General features: G+C 36.4%; 2 protein-coding genes across 10 annotated transcripts in view; both read left to right on the top strand.

The window, feature by feature from the left end:
- The window catches only part of PTPN4 (protein tyrosine phosphatase non-receptor type 4), a 151,958-nt gene extending 143,127 nt beyond the window's left edge, over positions 1–8,831 (top strand). For all 4 annotated transcript variants that reach the window (XM_031451265.2, XM_064484685.1, XM_031451263.2 and 1 more), the window contains one exon: positions 995–8,831. In XM_031451265.2, coding sequence (XP_031307125.1) covers positions 995–1,081 — 87 coding nt within the window. In that variant the 3' untranslated portion in view covers positions 1,082–8,831. The remainder of the gene's footprint in view (positions 1–994) is intronic.
- Positions 8,832–16,185: 7,354 nt separating this feature from the next.
- EPB41L5 (erythrocyte membrane protein band 4.1 like 5) overlaps positions 16,186–24,915 on the top strand; it is a 102,925-nt gene continuing 94,195 nt past the window's right edge. For 2 of the 6 annotated variants that reach the window (XM_031451260.2, XM_031451258.2), the window contains exons 1-2: positions 16,877–16,998; positions 21,669–21,856. In XM_031451260.2, the coding sequence (XP_031307120.2) occupies positions 16,971–16,998; positions 21,669–21,856 (216 nt within the window). In that variant the 5' untranslated portion in view covers positions 16,877–16,970. Of the gene's footprint in view, positions 16,363–16,815; positions 16,835–16,873; positions 16,999–21,668; positions 21,857–24,915 lie in introns of those variants that run through there. The other 4 variants (XM_010979172.3, XM_031451259.2, XM_031451261.2 and 1 more) reach the window with 4 other exon arrangements.

Raw genomic sequence — 24,915 nt, 5'->3', positions numbered from 1 at the left:
TTACCAAAAAGAATTTTCAATTTTTCTGCAGTTCTTTTTTCTTTGGGATAGATAATCTACAAGAGAAATATAGCAAATTACTGTTTCAGGGTCCTCTGAAATAGCTCCTCTCTATGTGGTTATGCCATCAACTAGATACATTGATTTGTCTCATGTTATTTTCAATTTATAGAGACTTTTAAAATTAATGTTTTAATTATGGGATATCTTTACATGGTTCCAAATTAAAATCTATAAAAGAAGGAAGTACGTTCAATGAAGTCTAGTCTCTGTCCCTGTCCTACACCCTATTCACTCCTTTTCTTTATAGGAAGTCTTTTTTTTTTAATGATTTATTCTTCCCTCCCTTTTTTCTTAACATATATATTAAGATAGATTCATATTTGTATCCTCCCCCTGCTTTCTTTTATAAAGATAATGTATTCTCTGCACTTTTCTCTGCCTTGCCTTTTTCACTTAATGAAATATCCTCGATTCATTGTATAGTAGTCTGTAGACTTTTTTCCTTTTTACCCAAAATAGATAGGATTCCACTGTGAGGATGTACCAGATTAGATTACTTACCCAGTACCTTACGGATGACAATTTGAATTGTTTCTACTTTGTTGTTATTACAAATAATGCAGCAGTGAATAGCTTCAGTTATGAGTAAATGTTTTCAGTTTCTTTTTCTAGTTTATATATTGGATAGATTCCTAGAAGTGAGATTGCTGGGTCAATATGAAAATTATTGTAATTTTGTTGGATGCTACCAAACTTCCATCCATAGGGACTGCAGTGTTTTACATTCCTCATAGCAATGGATGAGTGAGTTTTGCCAACAAGATATTTTGTCACACTTTTATTTTTTGCCAGTCTTTTTGTGAAAAGTGGTATCTCTCTGCAGTTTTACTTTGTATTTCTTGTATAAACAAGCCAAGTGAGATGTTTGTTATTTTTTTGCTTGTGTTTTGGTTTTTCTGATAAATTCTGCTTTTTATTTTTTATTTTTCAGAGTCAATACAGATTTGTATGTGAAGCTATTTTGAAAGTTTATGAAGAAGGATTTGTTAAACCTTTAACGACATCAACAAATAAATAAGAAAACAAAGATCTGGGATATGTGTTGGAAAACTGCTTTCCGTTCACTGTGCCATAATACTGCTTGCAGGAAATGGCATCTGAACAAAAAATTGAAGAACTAACAAAAACTGAAAACTTCAGCACTGTTGCACTTTATGTTATAAAAAAAAGTCACTCTCAAAATCAATAGTTCATGTGTTTGAAGACTATTTCATGCTTTGCTCCGAACAAATAGTGAATAACTGAGTATGTTCAGGGTAATTTATGAAATCTTGTGGTGGTGCCATGCAGTCCCCTTTGGTAGAATTGCCACAAACAAGGGTCAGAATTATCATCTCTGTTATACAACCTGTATCTTAAAAGCAAAAAGAAGTAAACATCAGGAGTCAGCTCTGATGTTTTCCAGTGATTCATGTACTTACTATACTGATTACCAGATTTTATTTTTTAAATTTTAGCAATATCATTCTCAATATTAGCCAATACACTGCCTATGGATGCAGCACATCTTTCCCTACACTCCCCCTGTAGAGACCTGCTGTTCATAAGAAGAAAGATGGAATTTGCTTTTCCCAGGAAATGCTGCACATTGTCCATTTACCAGCATCTTATAGAAGGTATAAATATGAATCTACAAATTTTCTTGAATTTAGTAATGTAACTTATATTTATCATAAGGTTGGCTTATTCCAAATCACGTGATTTCACATACTTGATGTAAAGGAATGCATGCATTGTGTCTTAACCCCTTAAGTGCCTTGAGACATCTTTGTATGTCTAATGAAAGGCACTCATTTGACCCCACTAGGAGGTATGTATGTATATTGTACATTTACAGTTTTATGCAGTTTAAATCAGTTCACATTTTTAAAAACAGCTTCTTGTATCGAGAGTTATACAGTCAAAGGAGGGTAAAGAAATTCTATTTCTTACTCAATTCCTGTATTTTGCCACAAGAAGCCAAGATGATTTGTGTTCTACTGAGTGAGCGCTCTGCTGCTATGGAATTATTCGAAATCTGCACATTCCTTTCCTGAGGGACAAGGGTTACAGTTTAGCAGCTCAAGTTAAAAGATGCTTTATTCTGCAAATTTCATATTTATTTTATCCCTAACTTTAGAAATGGCATCTAATATACACATTAAAGTTAAATCTACTGATACTCTAAGCTAAAGAAAGAGCAGGTAATTGTGATTTATTTCAGTGACTAACTAAATTATTACTCTTCAGCATTCATTTCAGTTCGTATCAGGCTTTGTTCACGATGGTCTGTTGGCTGGGATACTACATACAAGGAATGAAAAATTACTGAATTATTTCTAAATGTGATCCCTCAATAACTGAAATGAGGGTTTTCTTGTCATTTAGTGTACAAATAAATCACTCCAGTTTATATATACTTATTAAGTTATAAGCATGTTAATATGGAGAGTTGATTGTCCAGCCTGATGGGGATCTGATTCCCTTTAAGGATGTGTGTATTTTCCTCTTCAGGTTTTTTTATTTTTAAGTCTACAGAGAGATAGAAGTTTAAAATTGCCCAGTTTTAATATAAGTGGAAATTTTCTCAGCTATTGAAATGTTTTATTACACAATTATTTTATATAGATTATGGTTAAAATAGATTCATTTACTAGTGGTTTCTGAATTTTTCTGTATAGTCTTGATAAAATTTAGAGTTGAGTGGTAGATATTTTGGAATGTCATTTAGTATGAGGGGAAAGATGTACATTTTAAAATCCTAAGTATACTCTAAATGATGTTATTTCAAATATTCAAAATCCATAATTGTAAATTTTAGGAAGTTAAGTCCTAAACATTAATAGCCAAGATACCAAATAAATTATTGTATTAAAATATTTTACCTTTTTTTTTAAGAGAAAAGTAAGCATAACCTTTATGTCTCAAAGAGAAATTCTCTTACCTATTTCTGGATTTCACAGTCAAGACAGTATAAAATAGTAAATAACTACATACAGTCTCATTTGAACATTCCATTCTCTACCAAAAGATAAATGTAATTTAGGCTGCTATATGACATCATGGTAAGTTGAAAAGTGAAAAAGTAAAATGTTGGGGGTCTGCATAATTAATACTGTTTTGGCAGTAGTTTTTCACCTAAATTAAATAGAAAACCTATCCTAACTATATGGATAGAATCTGACAACCATAGATTAAAAATGTTACAGTTGTATAGATATAAATAGATAAATGTCATAGTTGGCATGTTATTTTATTTAGGGCTTTGTTTATACTTCTGAGATTAACTCAGTAATTTGTTGGTAATGAGCACTGCTGCCTTTCTTAAATCATTAATGCCAGTCTTTAAATGATAATACGTTACAAGCTTAAAATTACATTTAAATTTCTCATATGTGAATTTTTCATCTGGGAGCGACCCTCTGTTAGTATTTTTATGTACAGAAAAGATCCTTTTTAAACGACATACTTATTAGGATCTTAACTTTAAAATAAATGATCCTTCACAACTTCTAAAAGTTAATGTGCTAGTATGGTTCTCTGTTCACCTAACAGATAAAACTTTACCCATTATGCCTGAGAATTTTTTAATCTGTTTATCAATCTAAATAGGGTACTAGGAATAATCCCAGCTTTCATACACCAAGAAGTTCTAGATTCCATTCATATCAATGTAATACTGTGTGACCAAATTTATTGTATCTCTCCCCTCTACTCTCCCCCTCCAGCAACTAATCTCCCCTTCCCTCCCTCACCCCACCCCCGGCCTCCACACACACACTCAAAAAATCAGTGCTGACTGTTATTCTCACAAGTGGAAACAGATATTGATAAATCAAGGAGCTTTTGTAAATGCTAAGAAATGTTTGTGAAAACCTTTCCTCTTTGATTTAAGATGATTTTACTATGTTCATCTCAGATGTTTTATTGAGTATCTTCTGATTTATGTCAGCACTGTGTACATAAGATGAGGAGTATTTTGGAATAGACTACATTCACAAGAAGAAGTATTTGTTAAATCAGTGCTTCCATTCAAACTAGAAGAAGAGTAAGTAGCATAAGAAAAAATTTCCTTTGGTAGCACAAGTAGGAGGGGAAAAAAGGATTGATCATTCTGATTAAGAGTAAAGAGAAAATTTATATACAAAAACTGATTTCAAGTGTACAAAAGTATGTTAAGCCACGTAGACATTTGCTTGAAGGTTTCAAGTGCTAATATATACACATAGAGATGCTTTTGTGTGATTATATATTTCTGTGTTTCACAAAGGCTAATGCTAACAAACAGGGGTGAAGGATTATTTTAACTATAGAACTGTTTATAATCTGTTGGCAGATCTAATCAAGTATTTAAGCAAAAGTATCCTGTCTCCATTAGAAGCACCTAACAACTTGAGAGCTGAAAGAAACTGGAAAGATTTTATCCAATCTCATCTTCTATATAGGCAATGCATGAATCATAAATTCTTGTGAATTTTAGTCTATTTCAGTTCAAGAATTATACTCAGGCAGTGTTTTTACTTAATAACTATGATGACCTTAGAAGATGTCAGTTAATTTAGAAGATAAGTTGGCTTTAAAAGGAGTCCTAATTAGGACCCTGACTCAGTTTGCTAGTCGTGGTTCCCTGAGAAACAATAGCTTTTGTAAAGTATTTAGGCTGATACACATGCAGTATGAAAACATTCTGAAATGCAAATTATAAGACTAATTTTTAAAAGCAATTAAACATAGAACTAAGATTTACAATGTATGTCCACTTGTTACATAATTTATGTTCATAATGTGAACATGGAGTAGAATTAAAGCATTACTTATTCTATAATCTTCTCAGGAAGGGAGAAGGAAACAAGAATTTTTAACTATTCTATTTAATATCTGAGTTTTGAATATTTAAAGATATTCTGATGGTAAGGTTGCCAAAGTAGTTTTGAATTCATAAAAATTATTTATGCCACAATAATGTGGGATATGTTTACATCTCTTTTATTTTGCATTTAAGTCACTTACATTAAGGTCAATATTTGTAGGAACGTACATCTCTTAATAGAATGACAAGACAAAGATAAATTATGCCACAGCTTGCTTTTATGTAAACTGCCATCCACAAAGTAACTACTTTATATTAACATTGCTTACTTCGCACATTTGCTTCAGCTCTCCAACTGCAGTTTCTGCAACCATTTTTTTCTGGTGTTTCCTCCAAGGAAAATACCTATGTTTCTAAAACCCACTGAATTAATTTTATAAAATATTAAAATTACTGATCTGCTGGCAAAGATTAATTGGTGTCTCAGCATGAGCAAACATAATTTGTATCAATGTTTTATAAAATTCTTAAGAAAATTATATAGATACAAAGGAATTTACATAATAACAAAACTTATTTGAGGGCTAACTGCTAATAGATTATTTTAGCAATTTTATAAAAAGCCCCTGAAATTAATCCCTAAATTGTGTTTTTTTGTGTTCAACTTACTTCACAGTGTTTGTAACTATTTTCAACACAGTATTTTATTATACACAGACTTCACTTCCTCAGTAGCAATTACTACAGTAAGCCTTTCAATGTTATCAAAACCAAGTGCTATTTCAGCCAGATATTAGACATTTTATTTTTATAATCTTTGTGAAGTTATTTTGAGTAGACACCAAATAGTTACTTCTGTTTCTGCATCTAAATTTGCTGCTACTTATTTGTATGTTTTTCTACTGCAGTTTACTGTTGATTTCGAAAGTTTCGTAGTTATTGTTACTTTTATTATAGTAATCCAAGCTAAATGGGCAGCCACCCAGAAGTAGGGGTGCAATCTATCAAAGTTCACTTGACATGGTTCAATGCATAACTAAGTAAACCAGTTTTTTTTAATTTACAAAGTGAAAGCTATTAGAAGTATTGCAAGTTAAAGACTACAATTTTGGGAGGAAGTTCTAATGTTTAACTTCCTGTAACCTTTTAGAATTTCTAATACAAGAGTGAAATGTTTGAAAGCCTTGTTATGCTCATAGAAGTTTCAGTTAAACACTGTAGAATTTTCCTACCTATTGTTGTATAAATGATATAGAAAATATTTTTCTATGGACAAAGGATTGAAACTGTAAACTTCTTTTGCTTCATTGTTTAAAAATGAAAAAAATGATATTTGTATGTCTTTCATGCTGTAAAGAAATGAATGTATCTTTCAAATGTTATTAGAATTAAGATTTGATTCTAAGGATACTCTTTAAAAAAAAAGTTAGCAAGGGACTGAAAAAGAAGAGTGTTTTCCACTTCAGTATACAAAATGCAGTTTTAGAAGAAAAATGTAATTTTCTTTATAAACAAGAGCAGTCATTATTGAAGCGTATTTGAATATAATGTACCTTTTCCATTTTGTTTTGTGTTAGCTCTAGAATAGAAATTTTCCCCAAAATGTGTACATAACAATTTCTAAGTGTAAAATAATTGAATTCTAGACTTCTGGAGTGTGGAGGGGGTATGTGTGTGAGGGTAAGCATTTTGCTGCATGTGTTTACCATGACTTTGTCACTGTGTCAGCCACAAATGAGGACACCATCCTGAGAGCATGGGTGAAGCCAGAAAGTCGCTGCTAAGATTCACCCTCGTAAATATGTGCAGAGGCCCTGGTAAATAAATAATTTGCTTTTTATTCTCAGTATCTTGGACAGATAAGACCAGTGAGCCGAACTCTGACTTGTAGCAGGGGTGTCTTATATGTTTAAGGGTTTATTAATTCAGCTGAACAAAAAACAAAAAAGCCCTACATTTTAAACCAACAGACGTGATTAATTTGTTCAACAATTTCTTTAAAAATAATTACTATTCATCACTCATTAAGCTTGACTCAATGGGATCTTCATTATTTTACTCTTGTTTCCATCCCCCCAACTTATAAAAAATCATTAATTTTTCTTTACAGTAGAGTCTTTGTGAAATAACGTGATATTTTCCTTCATTAACTTTTGTTACACTGCTAAAGGCTTAGTATCAGGCCCCCTCAACCCTGGCAATTTCCAAAATTTAGCGAATATTACTTCTGATAATCGTAACTAAAATATCACATGACTATATGAAATTATTACCATGAAGCCATCAAGGAGACTCAGCCCTACTAACAAATCTTAGACCAAAATAGGTGCTGATTTGAGGTTTCTCTAAATCCACTCACTGTAGTCACACTTGACTCCATTTTACCTTTTATTAAAAGAAGCTTTTTAGTTTCTACTCCTGAATTGTAGTGTTCCAGTTTTTGCCTTCCTGAGCAAGAAAATCTCAACCCAAGTCTGGGATTCTTTGGTATTCATCTTTTCCCACCCTTCGGTTAGTTGACAAGTTTATTCATGCTTTTTCTTGTATTCTCTAGAGTAGGTTGAATTTCGACGCTGAAGTTGATTTCTTGAATTACAAATAGCACTTTATTTCATGCTTACTACTGACTTAATTTATACATTTAAAAATAAAATCTATCCTAGGAGTTTTGTAAATATGGAAAAAAATATAATGGATTAGCATGTAGAGCTCATTGGATTGGACCCAAGTTTAAATGCTTTACAGTGATCTCTTGATCATTTGATATTTAAAAGGTAACTTGGGTGGTTTAGCTTTGCCACTTTTCTATAACTTATTTAGATAAAGGCTACGCACTTGACTGTCTTGCTGGACTCTCGGTTCTCTCAGCTAGCTTCAGCCAAGTTTGGTTCACTGTAATCATTTCTGCTTTGCATTTTTGTACATTGCATGACTACTTGGAAACCCATTTGTTTTGTTTTGAGTTGTACCTAGGTGTTAAGTCAGTGCTTCGCCACAAGTAAACTGAAGGAGGCAAAGTCTTGACACTTTATATTCATGTTGAGGGACAGGATTTAAGAGGCTAAAAACAGTTTATATTAAGCTGTTTTCATTTTCTGTCGTTAGAATATGTGCTTACGCAAAAACAACTGTCCAACCCAGTGTTCCTACAGCATCAGGACATTGCATTACAATCCATATTGTAATCTTTTCAAATAAGAAAAGCTAGCCTTTATTTTCTACAGTGTAGGCTTGATTTTAGGACAGATAGTTTACTATATACTCACCAATGATATTTTTAAGTAATAGTTTTAAAAATAATTATTTCTATGTAGAGGCTATTTTAATTTGGGAGTTTTTTTTCCTTATAACAGGTGCTAAATGTAAATATGAAGGGCAAAAAGTCATTTAGTTAAGTCTAGTTTATTTCCTAATTAAATTATAATTTTACATTTCTGCTGCCATTTCACGTTTGATTGTACTGAACTAGTAACAAAATGGAATTAGCCCTTAATTTTTAAAATTCTCCTCCCCAATTTCACAAAAATATCTCTTTCCATATGGTTTCCATAGTTAGGAGGTAAAGAAGGTTAGTTAGGTTTCATTTAAAATGTATAAGCTTGAATTTGGTCGACACTGGATAATTTGAAATCATCACTATGCATTTGTCACTGCAGCTTACAATGTGCTTGAAAGGCCTTGTGTATTTGTCTTAATTTCAGTGAAAAATCAGAATTCCTGCAATTGATTTCATGTGAAAAAAATCTATGAATATTAACAGCAAACAGGATAAAAATGTTGATTTGCATCAAAACTGTTGTAGTCCTAAGAGCAATTTATGTTATGTGAAATGCTATTATTATATTTATTATTATACATATTTTGTTGGCCATAATTCATTTTGATTGAGAAATAGTTGTTCAGGTTCAAACGTGAAAAAACTCTAGCTGTGACTTTAAATTGTTCAATTGCAAAATAAAGATGTGCTTTAGTAATTTAAGTATAGGAGTTTTGAAGATTATTTTATGGGAATTTTTGTTGTTGGGCTTTTCTAACAATGGTTAGTTATACTCATTAGTGGGTGATCAGAAGAGACCGGCTGAATGCTAAATGTGAAACTTATTTCTAGAATTACTCACATAGCGGCTGTGTTTGGGGGTGGGTCAGTAAAGAATGAAAAGGGATTTAGAAGATTTAAAGAATGTCTAATGAGAAGCTCCTCCTTCACTATGGCCACTGCCTGGCTCCTCTCTTCTCCCCGCACCGGCCTCTGAACTCTGATATTCCTAACCTGAGATCTTGTCAGTCTAATTAAAGGTCATCTCTTTATATTTCTGAAGTCAGCTTGCCTCATATATTCTCCAAGAGCAGTTAGGTATGCCATTTTACATCTGTAAGAAAATTTCTTGGAGAAAATATGAATGAATAATTCAAGTAATTTTATATGTAAAGGAAAGCAAAAGTAAAGGTTTATGATTATGCCATGCCTCTGTTCTTATGTACATGATAATAAAACTTCAAGCTGTATTAGGAAGATATGAGAGTAGTTGCAAAAGCCTCTTCCCCATGCCCCACCCCTAAGGATAGTGCCCCTCAAACCAATGGCAACCTCTGTTAAATTTCTAGTACTTTCTTCTAGGAAAAAAGTGTTGCACAAGCATCTGTGTGAGTATATACATTTTGTTAAGGCCAAAGGGATTGTGCACTATGTTTTGCAGCTTGCTTTCTCATCTTGGAAATATTTTCATATCAGCATACTCAGATCTACCTCATTCTTTTTAATCACTGCCTTGTACTCCATCGTATGGATGGATATACCATGATTTCATTTCTTGATGGACACTTGTTTCCAGTTTATACTGTACAGTGTTGAAGTGAACATCCTTATGCAGATATTTTCATTAATCATTGCAAGAATATGCATAGGATAAATTTCTAGCAGTAGGATTGCTAGGTCATAGGGCACTTGCATTTTTAAAATTTTAATAATTGCTCTCAGAGAAGATTATATCAGTTTATGCTTTCACCAAACATGTAAGAATGTCCGTTTCCCCACTTCTTATTAGGACTGATATCAAACTTAATTTATTGGCTCATCTCATACATGAAATAATATCTTATTTTGACATTCATGTATAAAGAGGTTAAGTAGATTTTCCTGTCTTTACTGATCTCTTGTATTTCTGGTTCTCTAAATTCCATATTGATACCCTTTGCTCACTTTTTATCAGGTGGTTTTATGTTTTATTTACATGAGATGTTGGAAATTAAAGAAATTAGTCATTTACAGTCACATATGTTGCAAAACCTTTTTCTTGTGGTGGTGTTTGTCTTTGACTTCATTCTTATTTGGGGCTGGGAGGTAGGATGATGTTTTAATATTTTTATAAACAAATGTATTGATCTTCTCCTTAATGACTTCTAAATTTGGGGTATTCTTGCAAAAGCTTTACTCTTAACACCTTTTAATGTTCTGTCTGTGGCTTAAGCTTTCTTAATCACCATCCAAATAACCTACTCATACACTGGGCCCTTTTGTTGGAAAATAGGCCTTTAAAATGTGATGATTCTCTCTTTAAAGGAAAGTTGAGGTTTAGGTTATTTTTAACAAAACTCATATCTAAACCCAGTTTTTTTTTATTTGTTTATTTAGTTTATGTAAAATTAAATGAGAGGGGAGGGTATAGCTCAGTGATAGAGTGCTTGCTTAGCATTTGTGAGGTGCTGGGCTCAATCCCCAGTACCTCCATCAAAAAATAAATAAATAAAAATAAAAAATGGTTAAGGTGAAAAAAAAAACCCTAAATTAAAAGATATCCTCTTATGTACTGAAAAAGGTACAGAATCACAGGTTTTAAGAGCTGGAAGAGATCTCAGGAATCATCTGTTCTAATTACCTCATTTTATAGATGAGAAAACTAATGCCAAGAAAGATTGAATACTTGTCCAAGGGAGTTAGTGGCAATGTGGTCATCATATTGTAGACTATATGGTCTCCCAGTACCTTTGCAGACTCTGGTATCAAGCAATAGTCACAGGTGTGGGGCAGTCATCAAAAGACCTCCTTACTCAAAGTGTGACCCACTAATGGGCAGTGTCAACAAATTGCGAGCTTGTGGGTCATGCAGAGTCTCAGGCCCCACCCCTGACTTGAACCCTTTAACAGAAGCTCCAGGTGACTCATGTGCACATTAACTTCTAGAAGCCCTGAGCCTTGGCTCCTTCTCTTTTCTTCCCTTAAGTCTCTCAGTCTCATCCTGGTTTCACCATTAGGCAAACCTGATGGCAAAATGTTTTCACTTCCGCCTTTCTATTACTCAATATTATGAACTTGCCTGGAGCCATGCAAGGTTTTCCGATTTTTTTTCCCTAGCAGGATAAAGGAGGAGTGTACACCACCAGTTCTGTTCCAGGTAATTTGAAACAAAGTAATGCATGAAATATGGATTCATGAAACACGAATGCTTAGGTCTTATTTCCTGAATTTCCAGAAGTAGGGAAAAGCCTGAGTGCTTTGGAACAAGAAGTGACTTGTCTTCAGTTTATGTTTCATGTTGCTTCACCGCACACCTCTACTCCAGCCATCCCCCATTTTTCAGTTGGCCTTTGTGGCCAATACTTCAGTATGAATTAGTTTAAGGTCTTACTCCTCCCAGGAATACTTGCAAAGAGAGGAAGGGTGGGCTTTCAAACATGAGATTCTGGCTCAAGAAAGATTTAACTGAGTAAAGAGAGCATGAAACTAGGCCGAGGCCATGGTCTCATTCTAGGAGACCCTTGTCTTCTACTTGCAGCAGGCAGGTATTTTTGTCACTTGATCTGTAAAATTTACATTATCTTGTATGTAGTATTGTGTTTTTGAAAAAATGTTCAGGTATTTTATGTAAGTCTCTGTAACTATGCTGTGAGGAAAGTGGTATCATCCTCATTTTATAGACTTAAAGTTGTTTTAGATCTTTATCTTTTAGCTTCTGAAGTGTGGGCTCTTTGCAGTACACTCATAAAATTCTCTTAGTGGTGCTTCCTGATAAGTGTTTTAATTTATTTGACTTGTGCATATTTTTTGACTAGGTCGTGCTCGCCTACGTCCAGTGTTTGAAAAACAAGTTCTTCACGATTCCCACTCTCCCAAGGGTATTTTCTTTCCAGTGGAGCCTTTTGGAGGGCAAGGCTGCTTCACTCTAGGAGGACTGAATCTCATATCGGAACTCTCTCTGCTCCACTCTACTCAGCATACCTTGGCATGAATGGCCCCCACCAGCGTGGACCAATTCAGAAAAGCTGACTAAGAAAGTGAAGAGCTTGGCAATCAGGATAAGGGGAGAAGATTTTGCAGACTTGGGACCAATAGCCTCAATTATTTAAAAGGTTGTGATATGAAGGAGGGATTATGTTTCTTCTTGGTGGGTAGAAGCTGATTTATGATGAAGATAATCAGGTTTGAGTTTTAGGGCTCCTTACTTTAAGGGTTCCTTCCAAGACCCTGTATCTAATTTTGAATCTTTAAGTAAATTTGTGTTATTTTACATAAGCCCTCTCCACTCCCCCCACCAATTGTATGATTTTTAGAACCAATAAAACCTAGATCTCCCCCTTTCTGTGACTCCAGAGAGCAAACTAGGACCTGAAATAGAAGCGGAAATCTAGGGTGTGGATGTTAGTTCAATAGAGGAAAATCTTTCCATGGCCAGGACTATTCCACCAAAAGTGCGTTATTCTAATAAGCACTTTTTATAGCTGATCCACAGTTATTCTTCCTAACAACACCCCCTCTCTCCTGCTAATAGAACATGGATTTGTTCAGGAAGTTAATGGGGAGCCCTTAATCTCAGAGAGAGCAGGCCCTTCCCTAAGCCCCAGGAGTGAGATATAATCAGTCTAAACCAGTTATGGTATTCTCTTTCCCTGTGGCCAGTAATTAGTCTAAGTATGGCAGATAATCCAGTTCTGACCAATGAGACTGCTGATGGGACTTCCTTCCGTGAATTAAACAGACAAGGCTTCAGGAAAAGATCTTTTTCTTTCCCTTTCATTTCTGAAACTCAGGTAGGGGAGCTGGAGATACTGCACCCGTCCTGTGGCCAGTAGGCTAGAAGTGTAAAAACCATGGTCAACATACCAAGGATGGCAGAACAGAAAAGGAGTTTATTTAGCATTGTTGAGGAGCTGAACCAATACTAGGCAACCACCTATCTTTAGATTACTTATATTTAAAAAAACTCATTTATTTAAGCTACAGTTAATTGTATTCTTGATCACTTGCAGCCAAATGCATTTTTATTTAATTCAGCTGTGTTCAAGAAGATAGCCTTCTCTGTCTCTGGTGGGAGGTGATTAGCAGACTAAAAAGACACTACAAAATAGGAATGTTGCAGATGGTATTTATAACTGGGAGAGAGAATATGGGGAGGTGATGAATTGTTATGAGGAATAATCTTACACGATTAGAGTACAAACAACTTCCTATGATTAGGTCCTTAGGTTTCATTCCCTCTCCAGGTCTTCATATTTCCTTCAGTCTATAACCATCTTTCTCAACCTATTTCTCTCACCTCAGTGACAGCCTCCCTCAACCCTACTCTTGATGGGAGGTAGAAAAAAGGATTGAGCAGAAGAGGGAAATAGGACACTTTCTCTAAACTAGTGTGCTATGCAATGAGGACAATGAAGTAGGTTTGTAAGTACTGACAGAAGATGCTTCCACTGTTGATCAGGAAACAGAAAAATTACAATACAGCTTTCACCGTGTAAACCCTGGATAATACTTGAAGGGAAACAACACTTGGTCGACTGAGGGGATGGCGCTCAAGACCATACAGTTTTCAAATCAGGGTAATCAAACCCCTGGGGAGATGTGAAAGCTTTCCAAAGGGTAGTTAGCTCAAATAGTTTGTTTTTTTTTTTAACATTTTACTAGGGAAAAAAATTTAAACTCTTACATAAAACAGAATAGTTTTGTTAGGTAGTTTAGACAGAAATGAGCACTAGGCAGGGGGAGAGGAAGGGGAAAGGAACAACTCAGAAAATGGCAGTGTGTATGTCTGCATTCAGGAAAAAGGACTCCTGAAATCTTTGCTTTCTCTAAATGAGGGCCAGTAAAAGAAGCCAGTTAAAATCAAAGCGCTGCAGCTGCGAATGGGAGGGGGCCCTGGTATAACTTGACCCAATGAACCTGCCCAAAAGGGGATGGGCGTGCCAGAGTGCAGGGAACCTGAGTTGTCAATCAATCAATCAATCAAGCAATCATGAAACCAGGATATAAAAACAGGAAAAACAAAAGAGTGGCGCCATTTTTTCCTCTCTTGGAATGGCCCGCTCCCAATTCTTGGGAGTGTACTATGTTCTACTATTTTTTTTTTCACTAATAAAAATCTTGCTTATATCATGCTTTCTATCTGTCATCAAAATTTCTTTTTTTTCGGGTGACTAAGAACCGAGGTAATTCTTATTTTCCTTTTCCCGGTAACAGTTTAATGTACCTATTACCTACTTCAACCCATGGCCCTTTCTTGTTTCATCTATAGGTCCACCACTTCCCTCCCTCCCGTGTCATCATCATAATCACTGCTTTTTTATTGAGCTAAAGTTCAAAGATGACCACCAATCTCTCCCACCCCTGTGTATCCAAGCTGCTCTCCCATGAAGAAGTGATGAAAATGTTCCATAATTAGATTTTTGTGATGGCTGCACAACTTTTTAAATATGCTAAATGCCATTGAAGTGTACACTTTAAATGGGGGGGATGTATCATAGCTGAATTACATCTCAATAAAGCTATTTTTAAACAGTAGAGAAAGAAAATTTCTCTAATACTCTTAAAAGAAAAAAAAAAAAAGAGGTGGAATCCTGTTCCCATTCCTTTTGAAACTGGTCTGGCCTTGTAACTCACTTTGACCAATAACAGGCTACAGAAGTGACACCGTGTGACTTCTGGGCATTGCCCTTAATAGGCCTTGGAACTTCAGTTTTCACTTTTTGAGAGGCCTAAGCCACTTCAACTAACTTACTAGAGTGGCCCAAGCAGAACTCAGGTGGTCTTTTGAGCCACCCTAGCTGAGATGTCACACAGATGAGTGAAGCCATTTTGGCAGCTCCAGCTCCTGTTGAGTTGCCCCAATCAACACCACATGGAGAAGAGATGAGCTGCCCCTGCCAAGCCCCACTGTTCAGTCTTGGGCTGGGGGAGGAACAGGCAGTGTCAAACCCTAGGAAGGGGCTCTATGAGTATTGGTCTCTTCTCCTTCCAGCCTAGGCCCTCCACTTAACCCCCCCAGTGGCTCCCCACAGCCCTCAGAGCCTGACCAGGGCTCAGGAGCCCCTTCACCTCACTCCCTCTCCTCTTTGACTTAGCATCTCCCAGGACTCTTCCCTTTGCTCCCTCGCCTTTAACTACATTGCATTTCCTTTCCACGCACTTGGAGAGGCTTCTGGCTATTCCCGCTGCTCTTCCACAGGGCCCCCCTTCACCTCCTTTAGGTCTTCACTCAAAAGCCACTTCTTACTGAGACCTTCCTCCTGATCTAGCTAATCTATCTAAAATCATACCTCCTCACTCACTCTCCCTATTCCCCGTTTTTACTTTTCTCTTTGTTATTTAGCAATGCCTAACACTAATGGCTCACACTAACTACTAATACTAGAAATTAGTACTTAATTTTACTAACTTATTTTCTGTCTCTCCTGCTAGCACTTAAGGCACAGGAGGGATCTTCTGTCTGTCTTGTTTATTTGTTGCATCTCCAGTGTCCAGAAGACAACCTAACCCATCTCAGGCACTTCCATAAATTATCTATGGCAAGAATGAATGAAATGTTCCCTTGTCGCAGAGGTTCTCCCTGACCATACTACGTTAAATAGATATCCCCTATTTCCTGTTCCCTGCTTTATTTTTCTTCATGATACTTATCGCCATTTGGCATGTGTTTTTTTTTTTTTTTAACTGTCTTCCTCCCCACCGGAATGAAAGTTCTTTTAACAGCGGGGTAGTAAATATTTGCTGAATGAATTAATTTTTGAACAACTGAATAGATGAAATCTAGCAGCACCTGATATTAGGCTCAGTCTGACAGCGATAAGTCTCCTTATGATAGTACTAATTTTGGGGGCCCTCTGCGGGGGTACACTCCCCCCCGAAGGCAGAGGTTTGATAGCCGGGTCTGGGTTTCGTCAGCGCCCCTTTAAACCAGCCGCGGTCGCTGAGCCGCTAGCACTCGGTCCAGGTCGGGCTGGCCTGGCATCGCCCCTTTAATCGGAGTATCGTCCAGCCAGGCAATTTCCGGGGCGGTGTCATTGCCCGTTTAAGAGAGGAGTGCTCCGCCTTCGGGGGCGGAGCTTAGAGGGGGCTTTAAGGGGTGGGCCGGCGGGCAGCTGGGGTCCGCCGGGGGATTAGCACGGGGTGGGCGCGCGCCTCGGGCCGCCATTTCTTGGTGTCTTCCGAGGAGCCGCCCCCTTCACAGCCTTGCGTGGGACCTCTTCCCTCTCGCGTCCGCGCCCCGCGCCCCCTTCGCCTGCGCGCCGTCGTTCCAGCCCAGGTAAGCGCGAGGCCCTGCAGCCCCGGCCTCACACTCCGCTCCCGACTCCCTTCACGCCCTGCTGCCCTCACCGCTCCGGGAACTCCTCCTCGGCCGCACTGGGACCCTGTGCTCGCGACTGGTGCTGCGGCCTCGCCCCCGGACGCCCCCCCTCCCCCGACCGCCCGGTGCTTCCCCGACTGGCCGGCAAAATATTAAACGCGCCGAGAGGGGAGGGGCGGCGGCGGCCAATGGGGCAAGGTCGCCGAGTTTCGGGCGTCTCCGTGCGCGCGGCGGGACCGGAGAGCCCCGGGCGAAGCCGGTTAATGTGTGCGGGACCGACCTCGCTTCTCGGCCCGACCCTTCCTCCGGGGCAGCGGGGCGGGTCTCCGGCGTGGTGGGAGGGCTGGGGCGCCCTTCACCTGCGAGTTGGCGGCTTGGTCGTCCAGCTGGCGAGGTTGATGTGGCAGGTCAAGGAAAAAACACGCCTTGGGTTTGTGTCAAGAATGCACTTGGGGGGGGGGGCTGATTTGCATTTGACTAAAATTTAAGTTGTTTGAAAACTGAGAGGCAGGGGTGCTCCCAGGAATGAAGAGGTCTCCAGGACCCTCCCCGCCCCCACCCGTGGCATGGGGCGGGTTAATGATGGGCTCTTTGGTGCGTAAACTTTAATTGTACCTGTCACTATCTTTCTGGTTACTAAGTCGTGTGAATTCTACTTTAAGAGCAAGAACACCTAAGTCTTTTAAACCGTTTGGTAACGTGTTGAATTAATATCAAAAGCTTTTTTTTTTTTTTTTAAGAATTAAGGGAAAATTTTCCCATAACTCCCTTGCTGTCGTAACTAACTTGTTGCTGAACCCTACCCAACATAGTAGATTATTTGTACATAAACTAATTTGCAGGGTTTTCTCCTTTTGTTAGGTGAACTTCATCAGAAAACGGTATGTTTAACTCTGCTGAATTATTGTCTTACAGACGTTTTCTGTATTGGTATTACTGAGACAAAAGATACTAGTATCTTTATAGTGTTTGCTGTATGTTGGCATATTGCTTTATTAAAAAGCAATTGCTTGCCAAAGATTGTGTCCACCGGTCATGTATGAGAATATGCACACTTTTGAGTTTTAGATAGGTATTTTTTTTAAACTTAAGTAATTTAGGTAATAAATGGATTACTTAAATTTGCATTTTTAGGGTTGTAAAGGAAACCCTTCTTGTTAGTTCATAGCTGAAAAATTAGGAATAATAGATTAAAAACTGATATTTAAAAAAAACATGTAAACCTACCATTCAGAAATTCCATTGTACTATTTTAGACAAGTTCTTTCCTAAGTGCCTAATAGTGCATATTGTTGTGCTAGCTAGGTCATAGTGGTGAACAGGGCAGACTAGGTCCCTGTCCTTGTGTCTCAGTCGGGGAAATACCCAGTAAAATAAACAATTTGGTAGTTAATTACAGTTTCCTTAAGTGTTATAAAGAAAAGACTGAGGGTACTGAAAGGAGAACCTAACTTAGAAGTCGGGGAATGCTTTTCTGAGGAAAAGACATTTCAACCAGAAATCTGATGGTAGCCGTGTGAAGTAGGAGAGGGTGGGGGAGAGGTGAAGTTGAAAAGGAACATTCCAGAAAGATGGAACAGCTAAGGTGGGAAAAAAGGCCCGCAGTGAAAAATCACTCTGAGTCTGAGTGGAAGGGTTACTAGAGCAGAGTGAGTAGAAGGGAGTGGGCTGCCAGAAGGGTTAGGGACGGAGGAGGAGCTGGATCAGGGAGCAGGCCATTAAAGATTTTTAAACAAGGATCAGATTTGTGGTTGCTAAAGGTCAGCTGCTGCAGCGGGAAGAATGGAAGTGGGAATGTGGTGGCGCGGGCCGGGGGTGGGGAATAGAGAGTGAATATGGGAAAACTTTTTTAACAGAAAATTTTTAAAACTTATGACATGTTCATATATTATTACAGAAGCATTAAGTACTTCCATATGGCTCTCTCCAGAGCTAACCCCACTTAACAGTTGCATGTCCTTCTAGTCCTTTTGTGTGTGTATAAGGTATAATAAGGGTGTGTATGTATGTGTTCCACCGTAGTGTGGAATAAAACTGTATTCATTTTTCTGATTTTATTTTTCACTTGTACATTTTGTCAATATCTGTATCAGCTGTACTTTAAAAGCAACTTTGTTGTATGCCATTGTATGGACCATTATTTAACTACTTGCATGTTGATGGACGTATTTAAAATTTTCTTAAGTTAATTATGCCCTAATGATTCTTGTTTCTACAACTTGGAGCACATTTAGGAGTATTTCTTAAGGATATTCTACCAGAAATAGAATTGCTGTGTGAAAGAGTATGCACATTACAATTTTTGAGTATGGTCACATCTTCCCCCAAGTGGACATTGTGTGAAGGGTGACAGTTTTTCCCATATCCTTTTCAACACTGGCTACCTAGAATCTTTTAAATAACAGACTATCTTATTTTTTAAATTTGGATTTCTTTGGTTACTGTTGAGGTTGAACATCTTTTTAAAGAATGTTTTTATTGCTTGTCATCTTTTAGAGCTTGTTTCTTCATATCTTGCCCTTTCTTTTTCTCCTGGTTGTTTATCTTAATGATTTGTGATAGTTCTTTATTAAATTACATATTAATCCTTCAAAAAATTTTTTGCAGAAAAAATTTTAAAAGCCCTTCACCCTGTTACACTATTTGGTTTTTTTCTAGTATTCATTTCTTTCACTTCTTTAGTTCATCTGAAATTTTTTTTTCGTGTAAGTCGCTTTCATATTTTTGTAAAAAGAACCTGTTGTTTGTGGCGATGAGTTTCATAGTTCAAAATACATAGTTATTAAAATTATAAATCAGAAAGAAGCTGAGTTTTTCCTTAGCAGGTTAACTCTGCTTGTATAGTGAGTCTGTTTTCAAGGTGTAGAATAAGGTAAAAGAAAACTTGCTTTTATAATTCATTTGCTTCCTAGGAACCACAAATTTGTAGTACATTTTGAACACTTTTTTCCCTTAAGGAAACTTTTTATTACGGAAAAATTCAACATATACAGAAGTAGTCAGAAGAATATAATGAGCCCCCATGAACCCATCATCAGCTTAACAGTTATTGGCCAGTTATCTGGCCAGTTTGTTTCATCTCTCTTTCCACTTAACTCCCTTCCTTATACCTTTCATCTAGCTTCCCTCAATGATAACATCTGACAATTAAAAAACATTTTTTATTTGAATGAGGATCCAAAATAGGTCCATACATTGTGATTATTTATGTGTTTTAAGTCTTTTTGAATCTGTAGTTTCTTTTGCATCTCTTTTTTTCTTTTTTACCCCCTTGCAATTTCTTGAATACGCTGAGTTCAGTTTTAAAATTCATTATGTACATTTTGTTTGCATTTTCTCAGCATTTTTTAAGCTATGATCTTTGATAATTTCTCATCTCTAAAATCTGAGTTTTACATGACTCGTTCTTTAATATAGTAGAAAGACCAAGATTTAGAGTCAGAAAATCAGAGTTTGAGCCCCTCTTCACTATTTACTAAATAGCGGGCGTGGTCATTTGTTTAATTTCTGCGACCTTTCGTTTGCTCATCAGAATAAGAATACTTTAGGGAGTTTTTCTGAGTACTGAGTAAGATTATTTACTAAATGTTTGTTGTGCTTGATGAAATGTGCTGGGTGGCTAGCTATTCAAAGTAGGAATTTTGTTATCAGGGATCTTATAGTAAAGGAGACAGGCATATAAATGAATAATTAAAACCTGATTAGTGAAGTAGAAAAGTATTTTCAAGGTTCAGTGGAAGTGTGATGGTGGGAGTTACTAACTAGATATCAGAGAATGTTTCTCACGGGAGGTTTGGTGGAGTTAAATTAAAAGGAATAAGAGATTCTGTGACATAAGGGTGTTATAAGTCTGGAATGACAAGTACTACCTTTTCTAGGCAGCTGAAATGAGACTGGCTAGCAAGATGCAAAAGGAGCAACGCCTGAAAAAAAGAAAAAACCCTGCAGAGAAAGAGATGAGGGCCAGATGCTATGTATTACTGCTTTGAAAACTGAAAAGCTATCTAAAATTTTTACCTGTTTTCTTCAGATATAAGCAAATGAATTTACAAATGACAAGTACCATGACTTTGCCAGTTTACCTAATTATGTGGAAATATTCATACTTGTAATATGTGTACAATAACTTCATACACTTTTTCATCTGATAGTATTATTTTAAAATTAACCTTTATTTTTGTAGGTTTATAAGGGTATCTAGTTGAAGAGCTCATCTGATCTGAAGGCTTCTTACATAAAAGAGCATTTTCCTGAATTCTCCTTCCTCCTCAAAGCAATGAGTTCCATGTTTTAAATAATAAATGCTACTTCTTGATTTTTAATTTCACTAATTATTTGTTGAATTCCTACTAGGCAAGATTAGTTCTTTGTTCACACCTAACTCTACTATATACTTCCTTTGAGTTATAGTTACTTTATGGTTAAGGTTAAATCAATATTAGTCTTTATGTATTATGACTAAATTATTAGCTGAGTCATGTAGTGTACTGTGATTACATTCCCTTTTCTGCACACCTTGTTTTCTCTGCAATTGATAATTGTCTTTTTTTTATTTGTTGGCATAGTTACAGGTATTTTTCTCGAACTCTTAGTTCTTTAAATTAAACTTTATGCAAGGTAGTTTTTATGATGTTTCCATTTTATATTTAACCTGTTTTGATTATTTGGATTAATCTGAATGTTCTTAATAGAGATAAGGAAAGAAGTAGCATTAGTTTGACATTGTAAAGAATTGTTTATATTAAGTAGCAATTTAAAATCTGAGTAATAGTAGAAAATTTGATAAAACTTATGTTTGAATTATATTTGTACTTTAGGTGAAATAGGTGGTTATTTTTGTATTTTTATTATGAATGCTCAGAGAAGAAATGTAACTTCTTAGGAGTGTTATTATCATCAAAGGATATCTTAGTGTATGGCATTGTCTCCTAATGTTTGTAGGGGTATATGGTTGTTGTACGTATAATTTATTGACCCAAAAGACCAGATGAACTTCATAAATATTTGCCCTCTCTTATCAGATTAGCACCTTATAAAATAGCCCAGTAAGTTTAGAAATGATGTAAGCCATAGGTCTGTTTTATGTTAAAATCTTTAAAAATTTTGAATTAAAGTAGCTAGTTTTAATTATTTTTTTCAGATTTACTTGCCCAGGCGCTCTTAATAACACCTACTAATGTTCTCAGAACTTTACTAAATCACAGCATTTGTCTGACTGCACATTGTGGGGAGTCTTCTGATACCTTTTCTCTCTGGTTTTATAGTGACAAAAATGCTGAGCTTCTTCCGTAGAACACTTGGGCGTCGGTCGATGCGTAAACATGCGGAGAAGGAAAGACTCCGAGAAGCTCAGAGAGCTGCCACACACATCCCTGCAGCTGGAGACGCTAAGTCCATCATCACCTGTCGAGTGTCCCTTCTAGATGGTACTGACGTTAGTGTGGACTTGTCGGTATGTAGATCTTGGTGACTTACAAATTCTTTATGAGGTCACTTTCTTCTTCTGAGCTTTCTACTGATAACTTCCTGGGAGAGTTAGGTTATGTTGGTTAGTATGGATCAGGTGCTATTGCATACATGTACATGGATCAGGTGACATTAGGTATCTGGAATGATAGTATTTCTCTGGGATTAGCGGCAGTTAACTGAAACTTTCAAATGTTAGTGCAGTTATTGTCATGAGTCATTTTTGTGTGTACTTGTGTGTTCTGTACGATGGCAGTCTGTGGATTTCTCACAGTCCTTATTGAGCAGTTACTAAAGCAATGAGAATTTTTGGGAATGATGTTACATGGATACTGTAAGATTTTTAGTTCTCTGTACTTTTTTGTAATTTTCAAAATACTCTTCAGCTTTCCTCAAAACAAATATTTCCTCCACAGTTTGGTGTGCTTGTAGAAATTTTAATGAAATAAAGTGAGAAGAAGGACTTTCTTTATATACCCCTCAGCTCTGGCTGCCTAGCTCTTTGTTCCCAAGTAGTTTGCAGGGTAGGTGTTTCATACACTGTAATCTTTATTTCAAGGTTGGATTTTTAAATTATATTCAAATTTTGGATAGATTTTTTTTTTTTACTGTTATGAATAATCATAACTCACAGTGTGAAGCAGTCCAATATATTTGAAAGGGGATAGCTTATTCCTTACAGGTCTTTTTTTGAAGGGAGGGGGAGGTAGCTGTATGGTTTGCAGGGAGCTGAGTTTCTGAGCTATTTGCTAAACCAAATCTCTTTCTCATGTCTTCATTCTGTATTAAAAGATTTATGTAACTGAGCTATAAGATGTGTGATTTGATGTCATTAAGTGTTCCACAATGTCTTCCCTCCCTACAAACTTTTTTTAGTACACACTCATTTACCCAAAATGCAATTTAAAAAAAAATCTCTTGGTGTGAGGTAATAGCCTGGGTGCTGCAACAGTACATAATTGAATAGTCTCTGGAAGGCCTTAAACTCAAAGAGTGGGAGATTAAGGAATTGGATAGTTTGTTTAAATGAACATTCTGATTAATTTGAATAATCTAGAATATACTAGGTATGTACCTACACATTTTTAAAATAATGTAATATAAAATTAAGACACAGGATTTCTTGAAGTGTTTTGAAGTCATCTAATAAGTATTCATTATATTTGTACATTAGACTGGGCATTTTCAGAGTTTTTGTTTCTGAAAGACTTTAATGTGGTTAAATTTTCTTCTTATAAGGGCTTTTTAAGGGTGTGTCAGACATTCCAGTATGTGATACTTTGTGAGGATAGTTTTCATATTCATTTCTTATGTGATAAGTATCTTAAGTGTTTTGTGTACTATTCCATTAAAATATCATTAGATATGTGGTTGAAAAGCTTGAGATTGCTATGTAAGAGAGTGGAAAAAAGTTTCTTTTTGCCTAATGTTTGAAGTAGGAAGTCTCTGGGTTATTGATAGAGAGGCTGATAACCAGGAAAGTAGAATTTGAAAAGAAGTTTTCTGAAACGGCAGTGTAGTGTGGAGGAGAAAGCAGCACTAGGTTTTAAATGGCTGGTGACTGGTACAGGTCGGTTTCCTTTGCTTGGTATGCTCAGAAAGTGTGTGTGTGATGCTTGATCAAGGGCAGAAATGTTAGCTACCCTCTTATGCAGACAACTGCAGTGAAAAAACCGAGAGTTTTAGGTTAGAGTCTATGTGGAACTAGAACAATTGCCTTTTCAACTCTGCAGGTGAAATCCTAGAGTTAGTAAACTAATGCTAGATGTGTGCGTGGATATAAAATGGCCACTGCCCGCTCTCCCTGCCTTCCAGCTAAACTGTCTTACTAAAGAAAATAGGCCAGAGGAATGATAATTTCTAGGAAGAAAAGATTTTCTCTTTTTTTGATTTAGCTTCTCAACTAGTCTAGTATGATTCTGAAAGAAGATTTAGATTGTTCTTGGAAATTGGTGCACATGCTTACTTCCCATTAGGATTAGTCACTATTGATCATAGCAAGCGCGTAGAATTAAGGTGATTGCCCAGGCAATGTGTAAGGGATTACCTGTAATTAAGTAAAGAAGTTTAAATCTGTACATTTCAAATTAATATGTACTAGTTGTAATGGTCATTTTTTTTTTCTGTTCTTCTCACAATAGGGGGAGGGATTTGAATACCTTCTACTTCCTTTTTTTTAGGGACCTAGTATAGTAAGAATGTCTTTCAGTAAATGATAAAGGCAGCAGGTAGAAATTTCTAATTATCTGACTTTAATTTTCTCTTTGGAAATGCCATAATAATTCCTTTGATTTATGAGCTTACTGTTGTTTAGTAAATAGCCTGTATCGTAAAACTCTGCATCTTACCAACACTTGATATTATCTGGCATTTTTATTTTAGCATTCATAGTTGGTGTGAAGTAGTATCTCATGGTTTTATTTACATTTCTCTGTTTTAAGTTTTAAATTAATAGGTAATAGTTGATTAACCATTAGATAACAATTTTTATATACTTACTTTGCTGATATGGATGCCCAAGTCCTTAAATTGTATAGACCATTACACCTTCAAATAAATGAAAAAAAATCCCATGTTCACAAATTAAAGGTCTTAACAGTGCAGTGTTAAGATGACAATACATTCAAAACTGATTTACAGATTCAGCATAATCCCACCAGAATATCAGCTGACTTATTTGTAGAAATTGACAAGCTGATTTTAAAACTTATGTGGAATTTCAAGGCACCCAGAAGAGCCAAGACAATGTTGAAAAAGAACAAAGTAGTAGGACTCATACTTCCCAGTTTTGACTTACTATCAAGCAGTAGTAATCTGGATGGTGTGCTTTGCTGGAGCAAGGTTAGACACATAGACCAATGGAACAGAATAGAGAACCCAGAAATAAACCTATACGTCTGTGGTCAGTTGATTTTTGACAAGGTTCCCAAACTATTCAATGAGGGAAAGAATAATCTTTTCAATAAGTGGTGCTCAAACTGGATAGCCACATGCAGAAGAAATGAAGTTGGAACCTTAACATGTACCGTGTAGAAAAATTAACTC

This window comes from Camelus dromedarius, chromosome 4 (assembly GCF_036321535.1).
Source record: "Camelus dromedarius isolate mCamDro1 chromosome 4, mCamDro1.pat, whole genome shotgun sequence".
Taxonomy (NCBI): Eukaryota; Metazoa; Chordata; class Mammalia; order Artiodactyla; family Camelidae; genus Camelus; species Camelus dromedarius.
The sequence above is the reverse complement of the archived record's forward strand: the minus strand, read 5'-3'. Positions and strand labels throughout refer to the sequence as shown.